This window comes from Vicia villosa, linkage group LG6, assembly GCF_029867415.1.
Source record: "Vicia villosa cultivar HV-30 ecotype Madison, WI linkage group LG6, Vvil1.0, whole genome shotgun sequence".
NCBI lineage: Eukaryota > Viridiplantae > Streptophyta > Magnoliopsida > Fabales > Fabaceae > Vicia > Vicia villosa.
The window spans coordinates 106825334-106845776 of record NC_081185.1 but is presented as its reverse complement, the minus strand read 5'-3'; the positions used below and the strand labels follow the sequence as shown (position 1 = coordinate 106845776).

The window sequence follows — 20443 nt, the reverse complement described above, 5'->3', positions numbered from 1 at the left end:
TACAAGGATGTTGGATTTCTGAACAGACCACCTGTTCTGGATGGAAGCAATTATGACTATTGGAAAACTCGCATGGTATCCTTCTTGAAATCTATAAATATCAAGGTCTGAAAGGCGGTTTTGAAAGGATGGAAACATCCTGTTATTATGGGAGCAGACAAACAACTCACGAATGTGTTAAAACCCGAGGTAGACTGGGACAAAGAAGACGAAGAACTTACGCTTGCCAATTCTAAGGCTCTGAATGCCATATTCGATGGAATTGACAAGAACATCTTTAGACTGGTGAACACTTCTGAAGTGGCCAAGGATGCTTGTGAGATCCTTAAAACAGCACATGAAGACACCTCTAAAGTAAAGATGTCAAGACTTCAGTTGTTAACCACTCAATTTGAGAATCTAAGGATGAAGGAGGATGAAAGTATTCATGACTTTCACATGAATGTCCTGGAGATAGAAAATGCGTCTAGTGCATTGGGAGAAAAGATACTTGAATAAAAACTGGTGAGAAAGATGCTCAGGTCTCTTCCCAAAAGATTTGACATGAAAGTGTCTGCTATTAAAGAAGCTCAAGACATTAATCAAATGAGGTTGGATGATCTAGTAGGATCACTTCAAACGTTTGAACTAAACATTAATGATAGAACCAATAATAGAAACAGAGGCATAGCTGTTACTTCCATCTCTAAAATCGGTTTGAAAGAATGCAATCTAGATACAGATGAATATCCTACCTCTTATATTGTATGGAATATTGGCATGTCTCATGCCTTTGGGTAATGGTAATATATTTTTGCTGTTTCAAAAAAAAAAACTCTTTTGACTTGAGTTTTTCTTGAGCTTCTATAGTTTACTTTAAAGATGATGCCAAAGAAGTATGTAGGACATGCTGTAGGAATCGACCTTGGCACTACGTATTCCTGCAAAGCGTTGCAGTGTGGCATGATGTACACGGGAGAGTTGAGATTATTCACAATGACCAAGGCAACAGAACCACACCTTGTGTTGCTTTCACTGACAAACAAAGGTTGATTGGTGATGCAGCTAAAAATCAAGCTGCAACCAACCCACAAAACACTATCTTTGGTAACTTCTATTCTCTTGCTCTGCTCCTTCATACATTTACCGTTTTTATTGTATTGTTGAATTTGTACATTTCATCTCTTAGAGACCAATTAAGTGTTCATGTTTTTCTCCATGTTGATTGGTTCGTCGGGCCTTTAATCTAACCAATAATTGTTAATATTCTCTTTTTAGATGCTAAGAGGTTAATTGGAAGGAAATTCAGTGATGATGTTGTTCAAAAAGATATAAACATGTCGCCCTTCAAAGTCATTCCTGATGTAAACAACAAACCCATGGTTGTTGTCAAGTACAAGGGACAGGAGAGACACCTATGTGCTGAGGAAATTTCATCAATGGTCCTCACAAAGATGCGGCAGAATGCAGAGGCATATTTGGAATCAACGGTTAAGAATGCAGTCATTACTGTGCCAGCTTATTTCAATGATTCTCAACGAAAAGCCACCATAGATGCTGGTGCCATTGCTGGCATTGATGTTATGCGGATAACGAGTGAGCCCACTGCAGCAGCGGTTGCATATAGCCTTGACAAGAGAAATATTTTTGTGTTTGATCTTGGTGGTGGTACTTTTGATGTGTCTCTTGTAACAATTAAGGATAAGGTATTTGAAGTTAAGGCAACCCTCGGAAACACTCACCTTGGTGGAGAAGATTTTGACAATAGGATGCTGAACTACTTTGTAGAGGAGTTCAATAGGAAAAACAAAGTGGACATTAGTGGAAACCCGAGAGCCTTAAGGAGGTTGAGATCTAAGTGCGAGAGGGCGAAAAGGTTACTCTCTTTTTCTTTTGACACCACTGTTGAGGTAGATGCTCTATTTGAGGGCATTGACTTCTTTTCATCAATCACACGTGCAAAGTTTGAGGAAATGAATGTGGACTTTTTTAATCAATGTATGGTGACAGTTGAGAGTTGTCTTACTGACTCTAAGATGGACAAGAGTTGTATAGATGATGTTGTACTTATTGGGGGCTCTTCAAGGATTCCTAAAGTACAGCAGTTATTGCAGGACTTTTTCAATAGAGAACAAGAAAATCAATGCTGCAATTACAAGGGCCAAAAAATTTGCTTTATGAGAATCACATACACGAAATAGATGTTCTTAAGAATCATATGAACGAGCTAGATAGTATCTATCTTAGCATTATACAATAGCCAAGATTTGTTAAGCTTTTTTCTCCGTTAAGATTTTAAGTGTTGTTTTCCTGTTTTGTTTTATTCGGAATGAATGCAAAATGTTTACCTTGATCTATTAATTAAAGTTTGAGTTGGTATATGGTTTATAACTAGCCCCAAATCCCTTGAGTAGAGAACAAATTTTCAGCATGACATGGAAGGTTATTCAATTTTGTTTCCCGGTTATGATCATTTCATATCTAGTACCATCCACAAGACACCTAGTAATCATGCTTAAAAATAAGATATTTTTCTCTGTTTATAGCTATCATTAGATGAACATAAGATCTGTTTATAGATCTAGGGAGTATTATGCATTCCTTTTTTTTGTTCTTTTAAGAACTTGAGTCTTAGTCTATGTTTGCCCTTTGAGAAAAACTACGGTGTTACCGCGCATTCTTAGAAGCTATGTATAGCCGCTTCTCTAAATCACGTTGAAAATGGCAGTGGACGTGCGGTAGGGGTAACCTACTGGGTTTCCAAACAGAGGCTTAGAGGTTTGGCTCTGTAGATTTGTGCAGATGCGATATCTTACTTGTGAATAGAACATAAAGTCATCTCCTATAGTGCAATATCTTTTATAGAGAATCTTCACCACTATAAAAGTACAAGGTAGTCAAAATCGAGATCCGGGTCGTAGGATCGTAAGACCTTACGATCTTTTATTGCCTTTTAGTGCTAAGATCTTGCAGAAATCGTTTTCATGTGCTTTTGTAGTCAAGATCGAGATCTTTTAAGTAAGATCGTAAAAACCATAGTGCTGGGCTTGTTTTGTTAGGCTTTCTAACCGGGTCAGATTTTTTAAGTGAACCCGATTTTTTTTGTTTTACCTAAGTTCTGTCTTTCCTAACCCTAAAATTAAAAACGCAAAACGGCTGCAGCATCTTCCTCATACGATACTTTCCTACTTCCACGGAAAAACAAAAACTTTTCACCATCATCTTCGCCATTCTTCTCCCTCTGTTAACATCACCATTTCGTGTTCATCTTATTAAATTAGGGATTGATGGTTATGAATTATTAATTAAATTAGTTGAATGTTGTGATTTATAAGTTATCTTGTTTATGTATTATAATTTTCATGTTTTTGTCAATGTGAATTTACCATTTTGCCTTTGGTAAGATCTTAAGTGCCATGCTACGATCCTACTTTTACGATCTTTCACAGACCGTCCGATCTTACTTAAGATCTCGTGCTTGACTACCTTGTAAAAGTAGTAGTACAACCTTTTTCATTTACTATATCATCTACTCCCATCTTTGAATTTTATGTAGAATTTTGAATTTGAGTTCAAATTTGACATATGGTAAAAACAAAAAGTATTTTGGATCAAGTCAATTTCTTGTAAATTTGTCAAAAAAATCACGACTTTGTTTTTAAAATTTTAAATTTTAAAATTTAATCTATGAAAGAACCATTAAGTGTAAGACAAGTCAATTCAACAAAAGAGTGCTCAACTTAGTGACGTACGAGTGGACATTTACTTCTACACACTACACTTTAGTCTGATCTGCTCCTTCATCTCAATTGTTGGTTATATCTAATAGTTGTCTGCACTCTACTTAAACATTGACTTGAGTATCTGATGCTTCTACACGGTGGTCATCTTCAACATTTCATTTATTCCCGATTTCAGTACGTATATTTTTAGAGAATGCATGTAAAAGTAAATGACAACCTCCTTGCAATTGTGTGTTTATTCGAGTAATTTCTATCTATAGCATTAAACAAGGGCCAAATCATAATTTTCTTCCTTGGATTAAAAGTCTTAAACCTAGACTCCTAATGCATCTGTAATTTATAACTTCAACTCAACTTATTCAGAATAAAGTCAAAATAACATTTACATCTAATTTAACTGCAATCTATAAAAGCTACGTCCAAAATGCTTGTATAGGATGAACATAAGTTCTCAAGCATTGATTTCAAAATCTTTTCTGTCTGAATGCATAGCTGCATCTGGTATCACCATGCTCACTTTGACCAGCCTATTTTTAAAAACATAAGAATCAAAATGTATCAAAAAAGAACCAACAATGATGACTAGTAAAAATATCATCCAGAAACATTCTCAACATTATTGATTTTCTCAATATTGACCACATGCTCACCATAAATTAACCTAAGCACAATTCGCTCAGTCGATTATTACAAAAAAATAAATATAACAATACAAACTCAAACAAGTAAACCACTTGAGAGAAACTTGCTATTAGAAAATTGGAACTAAGCTTTCAACATAAAATTTGGCATCCTCCCAATCCAAATAAGAGCTGGTTCTACTAGCCCAATCCAAATAAGAGCTGGTTCTAGCAATAATGTTTGTTCGAGTTACTCTATTATTTCTCCAATTATAGAGAATTGCCTGAGAATCATTACGGCACGTTAGTATCAGTGTATCATCAGATAGAAGCAATGGCACCCACGGATGTATATTAATATAGTTATAATCCATTCGAAGATTTAGATTATTAATTTTAAGGAATTGAGTCCAAGAATCTTCAACTCCAAAATCTTTCATCAGCCATATAATGAAATCCTTTAGGTAGTAATAAGAAAAACAAAGGCAGCCCCCCAACACACCAAGAACGGACTTCGGCTGTTTCCGTGAGACTTGATTTAAACCACAAGGAACATCCATTTCCTTGTATGTTTCTGTTGTCAGATCAAATGAAATAATAACAAACAACTCAACCACAACATCCCTAGGCTTGTGAATAACCAACCAGTTAATAGTTTCAGTCAAATACACATAATTTTGCGGAAGAATAACATTCATGAAACATTCAACATTTCTCCAAACATAATCACCTAAATTAGCAACTCTCACCTCGGTTTTCAATTCATCTTCAAGGTAACGGAATGCCACCACTTTATAAGTGTCGTTTGAATTATCACACCCAAATGCAAAGTTGAAACATAGATCCGAAGATTCAAATCTTTCAGAAGTTTTCCGGGTGGCTGGGTTCCAAACATAGAGCCAGTAACTTCTACGATAAGACTTTATATTAGAGTCGTAATCGGAAAGTATAACCGAAAAAAGAATTAAACCATTGCATGAACCAACTATACCTTCACATCTGCTGTATTTCAAACGATGGTGATAATCATCAAAAATGGTGTATGAGGGGTTATCAAGTAAACGGCATATAGGATATGGAACAATACGGCGATCAAACTCTTCCGATGTTACTAATGTTAAGTATTGATTTCGTGTTTGTGATCTCCTAAGATGCAACTTCACGAAGGCATGATCGGAGATAAGGGCTTTCCAATGCTTACTGACACACTTAAAACGAACAAGAGATTTCACCGGAAGAGCAGAGAGGACCTCTGTGACGAGATCGTTGTGGAGGAATACGGTCGCTGGATTCATTACATTTAAGGATTCTGAACTTTTTCCTTTCATCTACGTTCTTTTATATTATGGACCGTGTCAATTTGAACCAACCCTAGTAGATACTCCAAAAAATTTCCACGTAAAAGCATGAAAATTGGATATTAGGATGGTTTGGGTAATTAGTCGGACAGACCCAATCAATTCAGGGGTCTTATATATTTGAATATAAAAAATCTTCTAAATTTAAAAAAAAAAATTAATAAGTAAAAATAATACATTCATTATATATATATATATATATATATATATATATATATATATATATATATATATATATATATATATATATATATATATATATATATATATATATATATATATATATATATATATATATATATATATATATATATATATGGCCGGTCCTTTGAATTTTGGTGTCTTGGGCGAATCAAAACAGTGGTGCCCCTATAATTTTTTTAACAATAAAAACATAAAGATAAAAGAAATAATTGGATAAAAAACACATTTTCATTTGACATTGTCCAAAAGAATAGAAATATGGATCATTGAATGAATGTTTATACTACATCAAAACATAAACCACTATAAAGGGACTTATTCTTCTTCTTCTTCTTGATCCGGTCTTTTCTCCTATAAAAAATTAACCAAGCCTTTAAAATTATTTAAATATCATCCTCTTAGCATTTTTGTTGCAAAATCGTTAATAATTTGCTCATAATCAAGGTTCTTCAAAAAAATTATTTTCAATTGAAATTAACGCGAGATTATTTAATCTATCTTGTGATATAGTAGATCTCAAATAAGATTTTAATAATTTTAATTTAGAAAAACTTCTTTCAGCAAATGCAACACTGATAGGAGTAGTCAATATTCTTCTATAATATATGCATGCATTAGGAAAGCGATTAAAATTCTTTAAAGAACTCAATATTATATAGCTTAATTTTGATTCAACTGTTAACACTTTTCTAATAAGTTTTGGTTCTTCAAACAAAATTATTAATGATCTAAGTCTTTCAATACTAAACAAAAATCCAAAAAAAATATTTTCATATATGCTATACTGCTTAAATCTTCTATCAAGTGAGCCTATTGTTTGATCTACAATATATAAGAAATCATCATTTCGAAAAGACTCTTCAACAGACTCAAGATTCAGCTATTAAATAATCATAGCTACTAAAAATTCAAGTTTCTAATTCCATGAGTTGCTAGAGATTCTACTTCACTCTTAATTTTGAGATCATTATCTTGTTCAGCTAGTTCAAGTAGTGCTTCACTCTTAATTTTGGGATCAATAATATAAAATATTTTCTATATCATTATTTTAATTTTAGTGTCTCAATTAAACTCTGTAGTTGCTAAAATTATGGATAAATTAATTGATATTATTTTAATGGATAAATTAACTAAACTCTGTAATTGATATTATTTTAAAAAAATTTCTAACAAGTATTTTTATAATAGAAAATTCTCTTTTAATAAATATAGGGGTAAGAAAAAAATTTGGTGCCCCTAAAATTATGGGGCCCTGGGCTCCCGCCCCACGAGCCCGTGCTCAGGGCCACCTATATATATATATATATATATATATATATATATATATATATATATATATATATATATATATATATATATATATATATATATATATATATATATATATATATATATATATATATATATATATATATATATATATATATATATATATATATATATATTGTATTTTTGATGTGTATGATATCATGTATTTTAAGAATGCTATGTATTTATTAAATTTTCTGCAACAAATGTAAGAAGAAAAAAAAGGCATTGCTCTTATGAATAAGATGTTACCTTCTACAAAGTATATACCTATGAAGAATTATATATTTTTTTACACATTTTAACAATTTGCGGGGGTTTTAAACCTCCGAAAACCAAAACCCCCGCAGTTTAAATAAAATATTACATTTTTTAATACATATACTAATTCAGCATAATAAGAAATGTCTTGTTGTCATGCCACGTAGGCGCAGTTGACGTTTTTTCAAAAAATTTAACGGTAAGGACTAATTCAACTAACGGAACTGTTGTTAAGGAACTAATATGTTACGTTTATTAGATAAGGGACTAAAGTGAAATCTGAAATTAAATTAAAGGACTTAGGCACTAATTAAGCCTATATCTTTTTAGAGGAGGTGAGTGTGAAACACATGTACAAAGTTTTTCAGAAGAGGTGCCATTAACCAGTACAAACTAATGCTGCAGAAACAACACGAATTCACCAGCAACAAAATGACTATCCTTGGCAGAGCTAAAGTTACAAACAAAAATAAAGTAGAACAACAGCCAAGAGCCAATTTTAATGCAGAACATAATGGCCACAAGCTACACCATAGGAGCAGGCCAAACCAGAAGCAAAGTAAAGTCAGAACCATTTTGAGATAAGCTCTTCTACATTAACTGTTAGAACTATTTTGTATGGCCAAGCTTTGTATTTGAGTTAAATAATATCAATTTTTTAGACATAAATGAAGTTTGTTCTTAAATGTTAGTCATAAAAAGTATTGAAATTGTTGTAATATGAAGTGTAAATTGATTCTAATAAATTGAATTTTTTGTCTCAAAGCTAAATGTTTGTTTTTTGTTACAATGGTGAATTTAGTATTAGAGTTCAATGTCAATTTCGAAAACAATGCCAAAATATCACACTGAGCCTATTATTTGAAATTGATAATTACTTAAGTTTTGTTGCATTTTGAAATAGCGTAGATGAGTATGTAGCATGTTGATTAGAGAGAAGTCAACTTGTGAAGGAGAATGTGAATATAAGAGAGTTCAAGTAAGATGTTAGCTCAATTCAGTTGTACATATCTAGAACACGGAGGTATGTTAAATCAAGATGTAACATATCATTATTTTTGTGTTATTTGAAAAAAAACTGATGTGTGTATTTGGTGTGTAACTATCGTATAGTAATTGGTAGTGAATTTTATCAAAAAGGTCAAAACATATAATAAACAATCTACTATAAATCTAAGGTTGTCATAATGGTAACCCTAGACACATGTCATGTTGATAGCAACCCTAAACACATGTCATGTTAAAAGTTAATTTAAAAACAATCCCAGACACATGTCATTTTCATAGCTATTCTAATATCAATCTTAATTCTATTTTTTTAAAATTAATTTTACATTAATAACTAATAATAATAATATAATATTTCACTAACACTATTAAAAAAAATATATATATAATCAACTATAACTATTAAAAATAGGGTTTAATATACTTCACCCCCTGCCAATATAGCGAGTTTCGGTTAGGGTTTAATATACTTCACCCCCTGCCAATATAGCGAGTTTCGGTTTGGCCCCCTTGAATGTTTTTTTTTTACGAAACGCCCCTTATAAAACCCAAAACCTGGATTTACCAAACCCTTTTACCACATTTGCTGACTGAGCTTTGACTTTGGATGATGTGGCAAAAGGGTTGTATCTCAGCTATTACAACTTAAACACAACGCCCACCACCACCACCACCACCACCTTCACCATAACCAACACCACCACCACCACCACCTTCACCATAACCAACACCATCTATTTTAGAACCTATCCAAGGGGAAGCAGGGGTATGTTTTGTGAGAATACTTATTTGATTAGCCTGGAAACACTCAATATGTTCCTTTGTATGATATACCGCATAGAACATGTTGAACTTGTTTTGTTTTGAAAACTTATCACTTATTTTTTACGTTTTCGTCGACCATGTGAATTTCATTGTTACTTCCGTTGTATGGTTTGATCCATTCATGGAGTATAAATTAATAGTTTGCTTGCAAAAATGTGCATAATATGAATGAGTCTTGAAGATACATTCTGTATATATATCTCTCTTTATTCATTCACATTCTAGGGAAAGCACGTGGTGGAGGAATTATACCAGTTAGTGCAGTTCTTGCCGACAAAGATGTGATGCTTTGTATTAAACCTGGACAGTAAGTATTAAGCGATCCAAACAAGGCATGAATAATTAAACGACCAACATAAGAACAGAATCCAAATTGATTGGTACATGGATTTCATGTAGCATGAGATAAGGGTCGTGTGCCAATCATTAGCGACGAAAATGACATAGTATCCAGAACTAATGGAATATTTGTATTTCAGTATACAAAAATGGCAACAGTGACTGCTTCAAGTAACATAGTATCCAGAACCTCTCATGTCAATATACCAACTGTCTCATGTGAGTCTAAAATGGGACCAATGAGACTTGGTTCCATAAGGAAAGCCAATACTCATAATGGGCTCAGAGTTTTGAACTCGTTGGATGAGATACTAAATAGGACGCCGATTAAAACGAAGGGAGTGCAATCGAGAAAGAAGGGTGTTCAGAGAAAGAGTGTTAGGCCTAAAGGTATTATAGTTTGTGGCATGAATTTGATCTTTGTTGGAACTGAGGTTGCTCTGTGGAGTAAAACTGGTGGTTTAGGTGATGTTCTTGGAGTTTCTTCCACCGGCATTAGCAGTAAGCTTATTGTTATGGTTTTCTTTTTCTTGTTGGTTGACATATTTGGTGTCGAGTGACTAGTGAGAGCGAGAATTTCTCTAATTAATCCTTGTTTAGGCTAATGGACACAGAGTTATGACTGTCACTCCGCGCTATGACCAATACAAAGACGCATGGGATACAAGTGTATCGATCGAGGTATATTATATTATCCTTGGCCAAATGAGAGATGATGTTTTCATTTTAATCTTCATTGAACCTATTTTTCCTTTTATACCGTTGCGCTATACTATAGTTAAATGCGTTGTATTGTAATCTGTTTATTACAGGTAAAAGTAGGAGATAGAACAGAAAAAGTCTGCTTCTTCCATTGCTTTAAACGAGGAGTTGATCGCGTCTTTGTAGATCACCCTATATTTCTTGAAAAGGTGAGAGTATTTCTCTTTTTTTTTTTTGAATCTATAGACTCACTGTTTTGCTTACCGATGAATCAATGATGACTGAACATGAAGGTGTGGGGGAAAACTGGAACAAAACTTTATGGTCCTGCTGCAGGAGACGATTACCAAGACAATCAACTACGTTTTAGCATCTTCTGTCAGGTTCTATAATCATATCCATTTGGTTACAAATGTTCTGTTTGCAAATATTGTATCCGTAGCTTTTTATGTTTCGAAGTTTGCTGCATTTGTATTATACTAGTATAATATCGAGAACTCGTATGTGCCACTATACGATATGTGCTCATATTTCTAAACTCTTAACTTCTGTTTTTCTCATATAATTTTTTTTCTTGGAATTAATCTTAACAGGCAGCTCTGGAAGCAGCGAGAGTTCTGAATCTTAAGAGCAATAAATATTTCCTAGGACCATATGGTATGGACTAAGGTCATAAATGAAATATATGGTCGAAGATCTTTTAAGCATGATGTTTATGGTGAAGGTGGTGGTGGTGGTGGTGGTGGTTATGGTGAAGGTGGTGGTGGTGGTGGTGGAAACTATTTTGTATTAGTGGTTAAATATAATTCAATTAATTATTTATACAACTTTTTACCACATCATCCAAAGTCAAAGCCCAGTCAGCAAATGTGGTAAATCCAGGTTTTGGGTTTTATAAGGGGCGCTTCGTAAAAAAAAACATTCAAGGGGGCCAAACCGAAACTCGCTATATTGGCAGGGGGTGAAGTATATTCAACCCTTAAAAATAATAATAATAATAATAATAATAATAATAATAATAATAATAATAATAATAATAATAATAATAATAATAATAATAATAATAATACAATAAACTAACACTAATAAATCTTTTTAATTTTGATTGAAAAATATTAGGTCATAAGATATTACATTATAACTAATTTTAATAAAAAATAATATTAATATTTTTTTTAAAAGTAAAATCTACTTTTGATATAAAATCTTTATTTTTTTTATTAATAGCTCTTATTTTAATAAAAATTAGCAAAATTTCTTCATAGTAATAATAATATAGCTTTCACTAATAAATCTTTTTAATTTTGATTGAAAAATGTTAGGTCATAAGATATTACATTACAATTAATTTTAATAAAAAGTAGTATTAATATTTTTTTTTAAAAGTAAAATCTACTTTTGATATAAAATCTTTATTTTTTTATTAATAGCTTTTATTTTAATAAAAATGAGCAGCATTTCTTCGTAGTAAAAATAATATAGCTTTCAAAAAGATTTTCTCATTAATTTTTTGGAGTCGCTGAAGCAATTCTTATCCAAGCAGTTTGAGGTCAAGGATCTAGGACAACTCAAATATTTCCTAGGATTGGAGGTGGCTAGATCCTCAAAAGGTATAGTTATCTCGCAAAAGAAATATGTCCTCGATCTCTTGAAAGATACCGGTTTACTAGGATGTAAACCAATGGCGACTCCTATTGATCCGAATCAAAAACTTGAAAAAGAAGATGGTGTTGAGCCTGTGGACAAGAATCAGTATCAGAAGCTGGTGGGAAAGCTGATTTATTTGGCTCATACGAGACCAGATATTGCATTTGCTGTGAGCTTGGTGAGTCAATTTATGCATTGTCCCTCAGAGAAGCACTCCAAGGCTGTTTATAGGGTTCTTCCTAGACACATGTCATGTTGATAGCAACCCTATACACATGTCATGTTGATAGTTAATTTAACATCAATCCTAGACACATGCCATTTTCATAGTTATTCTAATATCAATTTTAATTCTATTTTTTTAAAATTAATTTTACATTAATAACTAATAATAATTATATAATATTTCACTAACACTATTAAAAAATAATAATATAATCAACTATCACTATTAAAAAATACTAATAATAATAATAATAATATAATAAAAGGTTAATACCACTTTTCACTCCTGTAATATATGCGAAATTCGCTTTACCACCCTGATAATATTATTTTTTTAGTTTCCCCCTGTAATATTTTTTTGTTTGGATCACCCCTTAAGCGTGCAAATTTAACACCAAATCTAGAGGGAAAAATCCAATATCATTTTGAAAGACCTTTCATGCTACCCTTCATTAGTTCATTTTCTTTTGACAAATTTTTTCTGCTTTTTAAACTCCTTAAAGGTGGATTTGATCAACTAATCTACTTATAGTTATGATTTTAATTAATTATAACTTGCGAAATTATATTTTCCAGAGACTTAAGATGTGTGTGGAACAATAAAAACTATACCTTGTAGTAAGAAGTGGTTAGTTTTATATTTTCATCATTTGGTTGTAAGTTAATTTTCTGGTGTTGTGATGTATTGAGGTTGTGGCTGAGTCTGCCTCCAACTCTGTATGGAAGGATGTCTATTACTAATTTGTCTAATCTTAACATCTATAATATAAGAAAATTAGCTGTAATGAAAATCACCTAAATAACCTTTTGTCTTTGTCCTCCACCTCATCAATTTAAAAGCATTTTGTGTCTAAAAAAAATACTTTTCTAACCATTTTGTACTTTTAGTTGGAACTCAATTATAATTGCTTTGAAATGTGTACAAACTTGCAATTGGTCTTACTACATAGTTCAATTAGGACAAAACTGAACTCCAAAAAGTACAATTTTGAACTTTCCCTCCCCCCCCCCCGCCTCCCCAAAATCATAATTTTCTACAAACTCTCTCACTTCTCTTTCTCCCTCACGCTTCCTCTCTCATTTCCAATGCTCTTTCACGCCACCTCTTTCTCTTTCATCAAAACCGGCTCTTCCTATTCCTCTCTCTCTCTCTCTCTCTCTCTCTCTCTTGTGACTGTTGAACTCCACCTCCAACTTACCTGCATTTCATCTTCATTCTTTCAACTTTCTTCATCATCTTCTCTCTGAATCTATCATCTCTTTGCATTTCGGTGGCAAATCTGCATTTTCGTGGGGTGATGGTGGTTGGAGCTGAAACAAAAATCCACCTTCTTCTTCATTTTCCAAGTAAAATCAAATCCACATCACAACTGGTGAAAAAATGACGGTGATATTGATTTCGGCGAGATTCCAGGTTGTTCAGTGGTTTTGATTCGATCTACCATTGTTCTCCTACTTTCGTTTGCAAGAGTTTAGAGTTTGTGGTTTTGATTCTATTTTAAGGGTTTTATTGTTAGGTTTTTCTAATTATGATTTTGAATAACCATGTATATTGTTCTTCTATTTAGGGTTTTGAAAAATCATTTTGTTGTTTTGATTTCTGACTTTGTTATTTGATTTTCTAACAGGTTAACATTTTGTTGAATAATCATTTTGTAAAAATGAATTTGTGTTTATGAATTCTGAGTTTTTGTTTTGAATTCTGACAGTGTTGTTTTATATTTAGTTCACATTATTCCTACTTTGCAGTTTGGTGCTCTTTGGTTCGAAGTAGCTTGGGAGCTTAGCTTCGTCGGTGTTTTTTTGTCATGGTTTTTCTCTTGCTTGCAGCTCTATATATTCAAGTGGTTATAGCATTATTTTTATGTGGCTTTAGGGTGGTTTAGTTCTTTTATTTCATTGCATTTGATTCAGGGTGTGATAAGGCTTTGGAATTTGGAAGAGTAATGTATTTGACTGATATATGTTGGTTTTAATTTGTAGGAAGGACAAATGATGGAACATGGAGCTACTTATTCTCATGCTGATCCACAAAAAACAGAATGGTGCGAGAGAAAACAAGTTGTAGTACAAAAACCAGAATTGTGCTTTAGAATTCGAGGTTAGTATGTTAACTATGAATCTCGCTAATTTAGAGGCTCATAATTACGATGTCTGCTTCAATGAGTATTGAAAGAAGAATTATTCTGTTAGCTTTTAGAGCTGAATTGGTTTTGATAGACCCTGCAAAGGGAATGAAATGAGTTGTTCTGGAAGCAGAAAAGATATTAGCTAAGACACCTAATGCCTACTTACTTCTGCAATTTGAATACTCTGCTAATCCCAAGGTATATAAACTCATATGTTCTATAACTGCCATAATGGATTATTGACTTTTTGAGTAATATTTATTGTAACGTTTGCAGATACATTATGAAACTACATGTCCAAAGATATGGAAAGGCATAGATGGGAACGTTGACACATTTATTTATGGGGTAGGTACTGGTGAAACCATAACAGAAACTGGGAAATATCTCAAGGAGCAAATTTCCAATATAAAAGTTGGTTTTCCTCTATAAATTTATGTCCTCTATAAATTTATGTTTGAATATATTTGGGGATACTTAGGACATGATTTAACTGAAAAGTGAACTTATCTATAATATACCATGTCAATCATGTTTTATATACTCTCAACATTGTTTTTCTTTATGTAGTTGATTGGCGTGGAACCAGTGGAGACTCCGGTGCTCTCAGGATGACTAAAATTTAGGCTAATGGATATTTATGTTAGCTCCGTTGTATTAGCAGTCCATTGACGAAAGTGTGCACGTCACCAGCAGAATATGAAGACACTTGTGTAGTTAACATTTCTTATCGCCAAGCCTGCTACACTACTTTTAACTATCACTCTCATGTTTTCTTCTTTCAGCCAGCTGACAAATGGTTCCTTTTGTGATCTAATATATATCTTAACTTCGCAAGGGTTAAATGTAGTTTCCTGCAGCTTCTCTTAACAAGCGCCTTACTATCAATTGTTTTGTTAGCCATGTTGACCGTCAATTCGCAAAGTGATAAGTGCCAAAATGTACTTATTTTGTGTATGTAAATAGTGGCACTTATCGATACTTTTGTTAATACCATTTGAATAATTCCCCGTTTTGTGTATAAATACGTATATTTTGTGAATAGTTATATTTTCATATACTTTTATACCATTTGATAGTTTTTCCTTTATTTTTATAGGTATTCATGCTTATTGGAGCCTTGAGGAATAAAGTGTCAAAGGCACTGCTTCGATTTCGCAGTTTTGGTGCAAGCCCGCTTAGCCACCGTCAAGCGGACTTCTATAGGCTCAAAATGAGGATGATAAAAATCATCAATTTGGTTTCCATTCATTCATTATTAGATAGAGCATTGAATAAGCTTTCCAACGCTTCGAACCGGGCGCAATTCGGAGTTACGGTTCTCAAGTTATGGCGAAAACAAGATATCATTTTTTCTGTCAGCCGCTAAGCGGAAATTGGCCGCTAAGCGGAAATAGCAGAACTTCAGCTCGTTAAAAGGGGTCAAAAACACAATTTTTAGGTTATGGGTTGGGGTATTTGTTCCCAACTCCATCAACCTTCATTTCTAGGTTAGATTAGGTTAGAAAACAACTTCGGAGGCTGCATTTGGATGATCGGGGGTGGATTGAGCGTCGAACGGAGCTGACAAACCGAGAGATTTTCGGTTCATTTCTCTTCTTCTTTGTGTATTTCTCTTTGGTTGGGTTTTGTGTATGTATTTACTTTGAACTCATGTATATTTGTTGATCATGACGTTATATAAAACTTGCTTTACAAATCTATGTTGATTGTTGTCTTAGATTTTTGCTCTGTGCTCGGGATTTGGGTTGCTTTAGAGATAAACTTCTTGAATCCTTATCTAGGATGATTATCTGTTAGTTTCTGAACTCTAGAGATAGATTTAGAGCTAACAATCACTGTGGGTATCCGTTCTTAATGCTTTCGTGTTTGAGTGGCGCGCGAGAGATCGCCGACGCGAGAATACGGATGTTCTTGCGACTTTGCGTTAGAGATAACCTTAGTTGTGAGATGATCTCGTTTGTGCTCCAGAGATGGACGCTTATGTGAGAGATACGTGATAACATAGATGAGTATCGTAGGTTGAGTATAACTGGTCGACAAGTTTACGTTGGTAAGAAGTAGATCATATGCAAAGCTTGATAAGTCTTATCTTTCCAAAGAATGAATTCTTTCTATGTTCATATTTTACTTTTCCGTTCTTATACTTTTGTTATTCAAACCCGAGCTCAAAACCATAGAAACTGTTGAATGGCATTCTCACCATCTCTGTGGACGATAAATCCCGGATCAATATTTCCAAATCTTTCTTTTGTTGCTTGCCCTATACTGCATTCAACAAAATGGCGCCGTTGTCGGGGATGGTTGTGAATTGCATCGCAATAGTTTTCGTGGTTTTGAGCTTTGTATATAACGTATATATTGTATAGTTTCAAGTGTATATATTTACTTGTACATGTTTACTTGTTTATGTTCACCATATAGTTTCTTATATATGTTACATATAAGTATACTTTTATTGGTGAATGTTGGTGAAACATGTTGATCTCGGATGAGCTCTTTAATAGCAAATCTTCACTTTTCAACTTGTGAATCCAACATTCACTAACTTTTCTCTTTGTGTATGTTAATAGTTAAATGTGTTTCATGTTTGTATATATGTGTTTGTTCATGTACATATTTGTATACTTGTGTTTTCCTTTATGTTCGTTTAATCATTGTATATATTTGTACCCGTAACGTTTGTTGAGTGGTTGGTTAGGACACTTTCTTTAGGCTTGTACGGTGAGACGTCACCATGACATGATGGGAGGAAGCTACTTTCCAAACACCGAAACAATAAAGGCGTCGAGCTAACGACGTAAAACAAGCGCTTGTTGGGAGGCACCCCAACGGTTGTAAATGTTGTTTATATTTTTGTTTAAGAGGAATTTAGGTGAAGTGGTGTGTGATTGGAACAGCTGGTGCAATTCTGATTTTTCTGAGTTCTGATGTGCCCGCTAAGCGAGCTCAGCTCTGCTAAGCGAGCATAGCAGAATTTTGTTTTTCTGCTTTGTACCAGTGGGGTTCCTATTCCACTTGGTTCACTCCTTTTTCCCACTCTCACCAAGGCTAATTAGTAGTGTATAGTAGTTTTGTTTTTCTAATTCTTTTGTGGTTGTTCGTACTCGAATTTTGTCGGTAATTCAAAGATTTTTGAGGTGATTTTCCAAAGCTTGAGTGTTTCAACTTGCAAATGTATGGTAGGACATTGTTTTTGAAGTTGTATCATTCAAGGTACTCATTTATCGCTTTCTATAGCATAACATGTTTAGGAAACTTTTCGTTTGTACAATTACCATACCATTCATTCTTTTGCATTACTTGCTTGTTGATTGAATCACTTTAGTTCCCAAACCATAAATGTGAGGAAGCTTTCCACTGTTCACATATGCTGGAGGCCACAATCTTTGTTTTAACTGGATTTTATTATGCTTAATCTTTTGTTTATGTTGATTTTATGAAAGCATGAAAAGGATCAAGGCATTTTGTTTCATTTTGAGCACAACCACCAAAACCAAATAGTCAATTCACCTTGTGAGTGTGTGATCATTTGTTAACCCTTTTGAGCCTTTTTGTCAATGTCCATGTTGTTTTTGCTAAATGCTTATCTTTGAGTGTTTAGTTCTCATTTTTGCATGGATGGTTGATTCTTTGTTTTCTTGAACCCTCAACCATGATTTTTTGTTTAAATTTTTACCTTGCCTTAGAAGTAGGGAGTATTCACATGATGATGTCGTTGAATTCAAGTTGGGGAGAAAATGGTTTCTACTTATTTGGTTGTTGCTATGAGGTTGAAAAGAAAGAAAAAGAAAAAAAAATTGAAAAGGAAGGAAAAGAAAAAGAAAGAAAAAATGTGAAAAAGTTTTGAAAAACAAAAAGAAAAGAGAAGCGAATAATTGTGCTAATAAGTATGGTGATTGATTTGAGAAACTTGTGGTTAAGGAGTAAGTTTAATCGAGATTTCATTGCTTGGAACTTTGTGGATTGATCACTCCCTTAGGTTTAGGCAAGTTTTTGTTTCGATTAGCCTTAGGACATATCCCTTGTTTGTTAACCAAGCCACATTACAACCTTGAAAAGCCCTTGTGATTCTTGCTTTTGTATCTTCAATGTGATTTTTAGATGAATACATAATTTAATCTTTTGTTTGCAAGATTGTTGGATGAGTGTTAAAAGTCCTTCACCTTTGTGTGTTCTTCATCCATTGATGAATTTTTGCTAGGTGTGATTCATGATGTGAGCATGTATTGTGTTAGAATGTTTTGTATGCTTTTTGTGCTTAGGATTCATTTCGTTTACATGTTGTTGTTGTAGGATAGTGGTAAGTACTTACTTTGTTTATACGTTTTTGTGTGAGCCATACATTTGTTTTTGGTTTTTCTAAACTTGTTGATTCACAATTCTTTGGTTTATTACTTTCAATTCTTTGATTTATTTGACATTGTTTGAGGACAAACAAAGTTTCAAGTTGGGGAGAGTTTGATAAGTGCCAAAATGTACTTATTTTGTGTATGTAAATAGTGGCACTTATCGATACTTTTGTTAATACCATTTGAATAATTCCCCGTTTTGTGTATAAATACGTATATTTTGTGAATAGTTATATTTTCATATACTTTTATACCATTTGATAGTTTTTCCTTTATTTTTATAGGTATTCATGCTTATTGGAGCCTTGAGGAATAAAGTGTCAAAGGCACTGCTTCGATTTCGCAGTTTTGGTGCAAGCCCGCTTAGCCACCGTCAAGCGGACTTCTATAGGCTCAAAATGAGGATGATAAAAATCATCAATTTGGTTTCCATTCATTCATTATTAGATAGAGCATTGAATAAGCTTTCCAACGCTTCGAACCGGGCGCAATTCGGAGTTACGGTTCTCAAGTTATGGCGAAAACAAGATTTCATTTTTTCTGTCAGCCGCTAAGCGGAAATTGGCCGCTAAGCGGAAATAGCAGAACTTCAGCTCGTTAAAAGGGGTCAAAAACACAATTTTTAGGTTATGGGTTGGGGTATTTGTTCCCAACTCCATCAACTTTCATTTCTAGGTTAGATTAGGTTAGAAAACAACTTCGGAGGCTGCATTTGGATGATCGGGGGTGGATTGAGCGTCGAACGGAGCTGACAAACCGGGAGATTTTCGGTTCATTTCTCTTCTTCTTTGTGTATTTCTCTTTGGTTGGGTTTTGTGTATGTATTTACTTTGAACTCATGTATATTTGTTGATCATGACGTTATATAAAACTTGCTTTACAAATCTATGTTGATTGTTGTCTTAGATTTTTGCTTTGTGCTCGGGATTTGGGTTGCTTTAGAGATAAACTTCTTGAATCCTTATCTAGGATGATTATCTGTTAGTTTCTGAACTCTAGAGATAGATTTAGAGCTAACAATCACTGTGGGTATCCGTTCTTAATGCTTTCGTGTTTGAGTGGCGCGCGAGAGATCGCCGACGCGAGAATACGGATGTTCTTGCGACTTTGCGTTAGAGATAACCTTAGTTGTGAGATGATCTCGTTTGTGCTCCAGAGATGGACGCTTATGTGAGAGATACGTGATAACATAGATGAGTATCGTAGGTTGAGTATAACTGGTCGACAAGTTTACGTTGGTAAGAAGTAGATCATATGCAAAGCTTGATAAGTCTTATCTTTCCAAAGAATGAATTCTTTCTATGTTCATATTTTACTTTTCCGTTCTTATACTTTTGTTATTCAAACCCGAGCTCAAAACCATAGAAACTGTTGAATGGCATTCTCACCATCTCTGTGGACGATAAATCCCGGATCAATATTTCCAAATCTTTCTTTTGTTGCTTGCCCTATACTGCATTCAACACAAAGTAGCATAGTAGAGACAGTGTAGAATAGGATGCATAGTTGGTTGCTTCAGAAAGTTGTAGAATTGGTATTTGTGTTTTGTGGAATCCTCATTGATACATCGTGTCTTAGCTGTTGACCTACTTTGTGAAAATGATGTAGCTATACCAATGACCCCATAATTTTGAAAATATTTCCTATTTGTTTTCTTTATTCTGAAAATGAAATTTCTGTGTTTTCGTTGGATGAGCAATTGGATGTTTTCACTGACAGAGAAATTGACGATTTTGTAAGTGT

The 20443-nt window shown here is 33.6% G+C and overlaps 1 protein-coding gene, 1 long non-coding RNA gene and 2 pseudogenes across 2 annotated transcripts; 3 read left to right on the top strand and 1 right to left on the bottom strand.

The window, feature by feature from the left end:
- Positions 1-864: 864 nt before the first annotated feature.
- On the top strand, positions 865-2180 carry LOC131614297 (heat shock cognate 70 kDa protein-like; annotated as a pseudogene).
- A 2293-nt stretch (positions 2181-4473) lies between these two features.
- Positions 4474-5670, bottom strand: LOC131614296 (F-box/kelch-repeat protein At3g23880-like). The gene has a single exon (XM_058885905.1). It carries the CDS (start codon positions 5668-5670, stop codon positions 4474-4476), a length of 1197 nt encoding a protein of 398 aa, XP_058741888.1.
- Positions 5671-9788: 4118 nt separating this feature from the next.
- LOC131612049 (granule-bound starch synthase 1, chloroplastic/amyloplastic-like) lies at positions 9789-11056 on the top strand (annotated as a pseudogene).
- Positions 11057-14168: 3112 nt separating this feature from the next.
- On the top strand, positions 14169-15268 carry LOC131612048 (uncharacterized). The gene is made up of 3 exons (XR_009287274.1): positions 14169-14546; positions 14625-14696; positions 14919-15268. It is a non-coding gene; the product is annotated as an uncharacterized LOC131612048 (long non-coding RNA).
- Positions 15269-20443: the final 5175 nt, after the last annotated feature.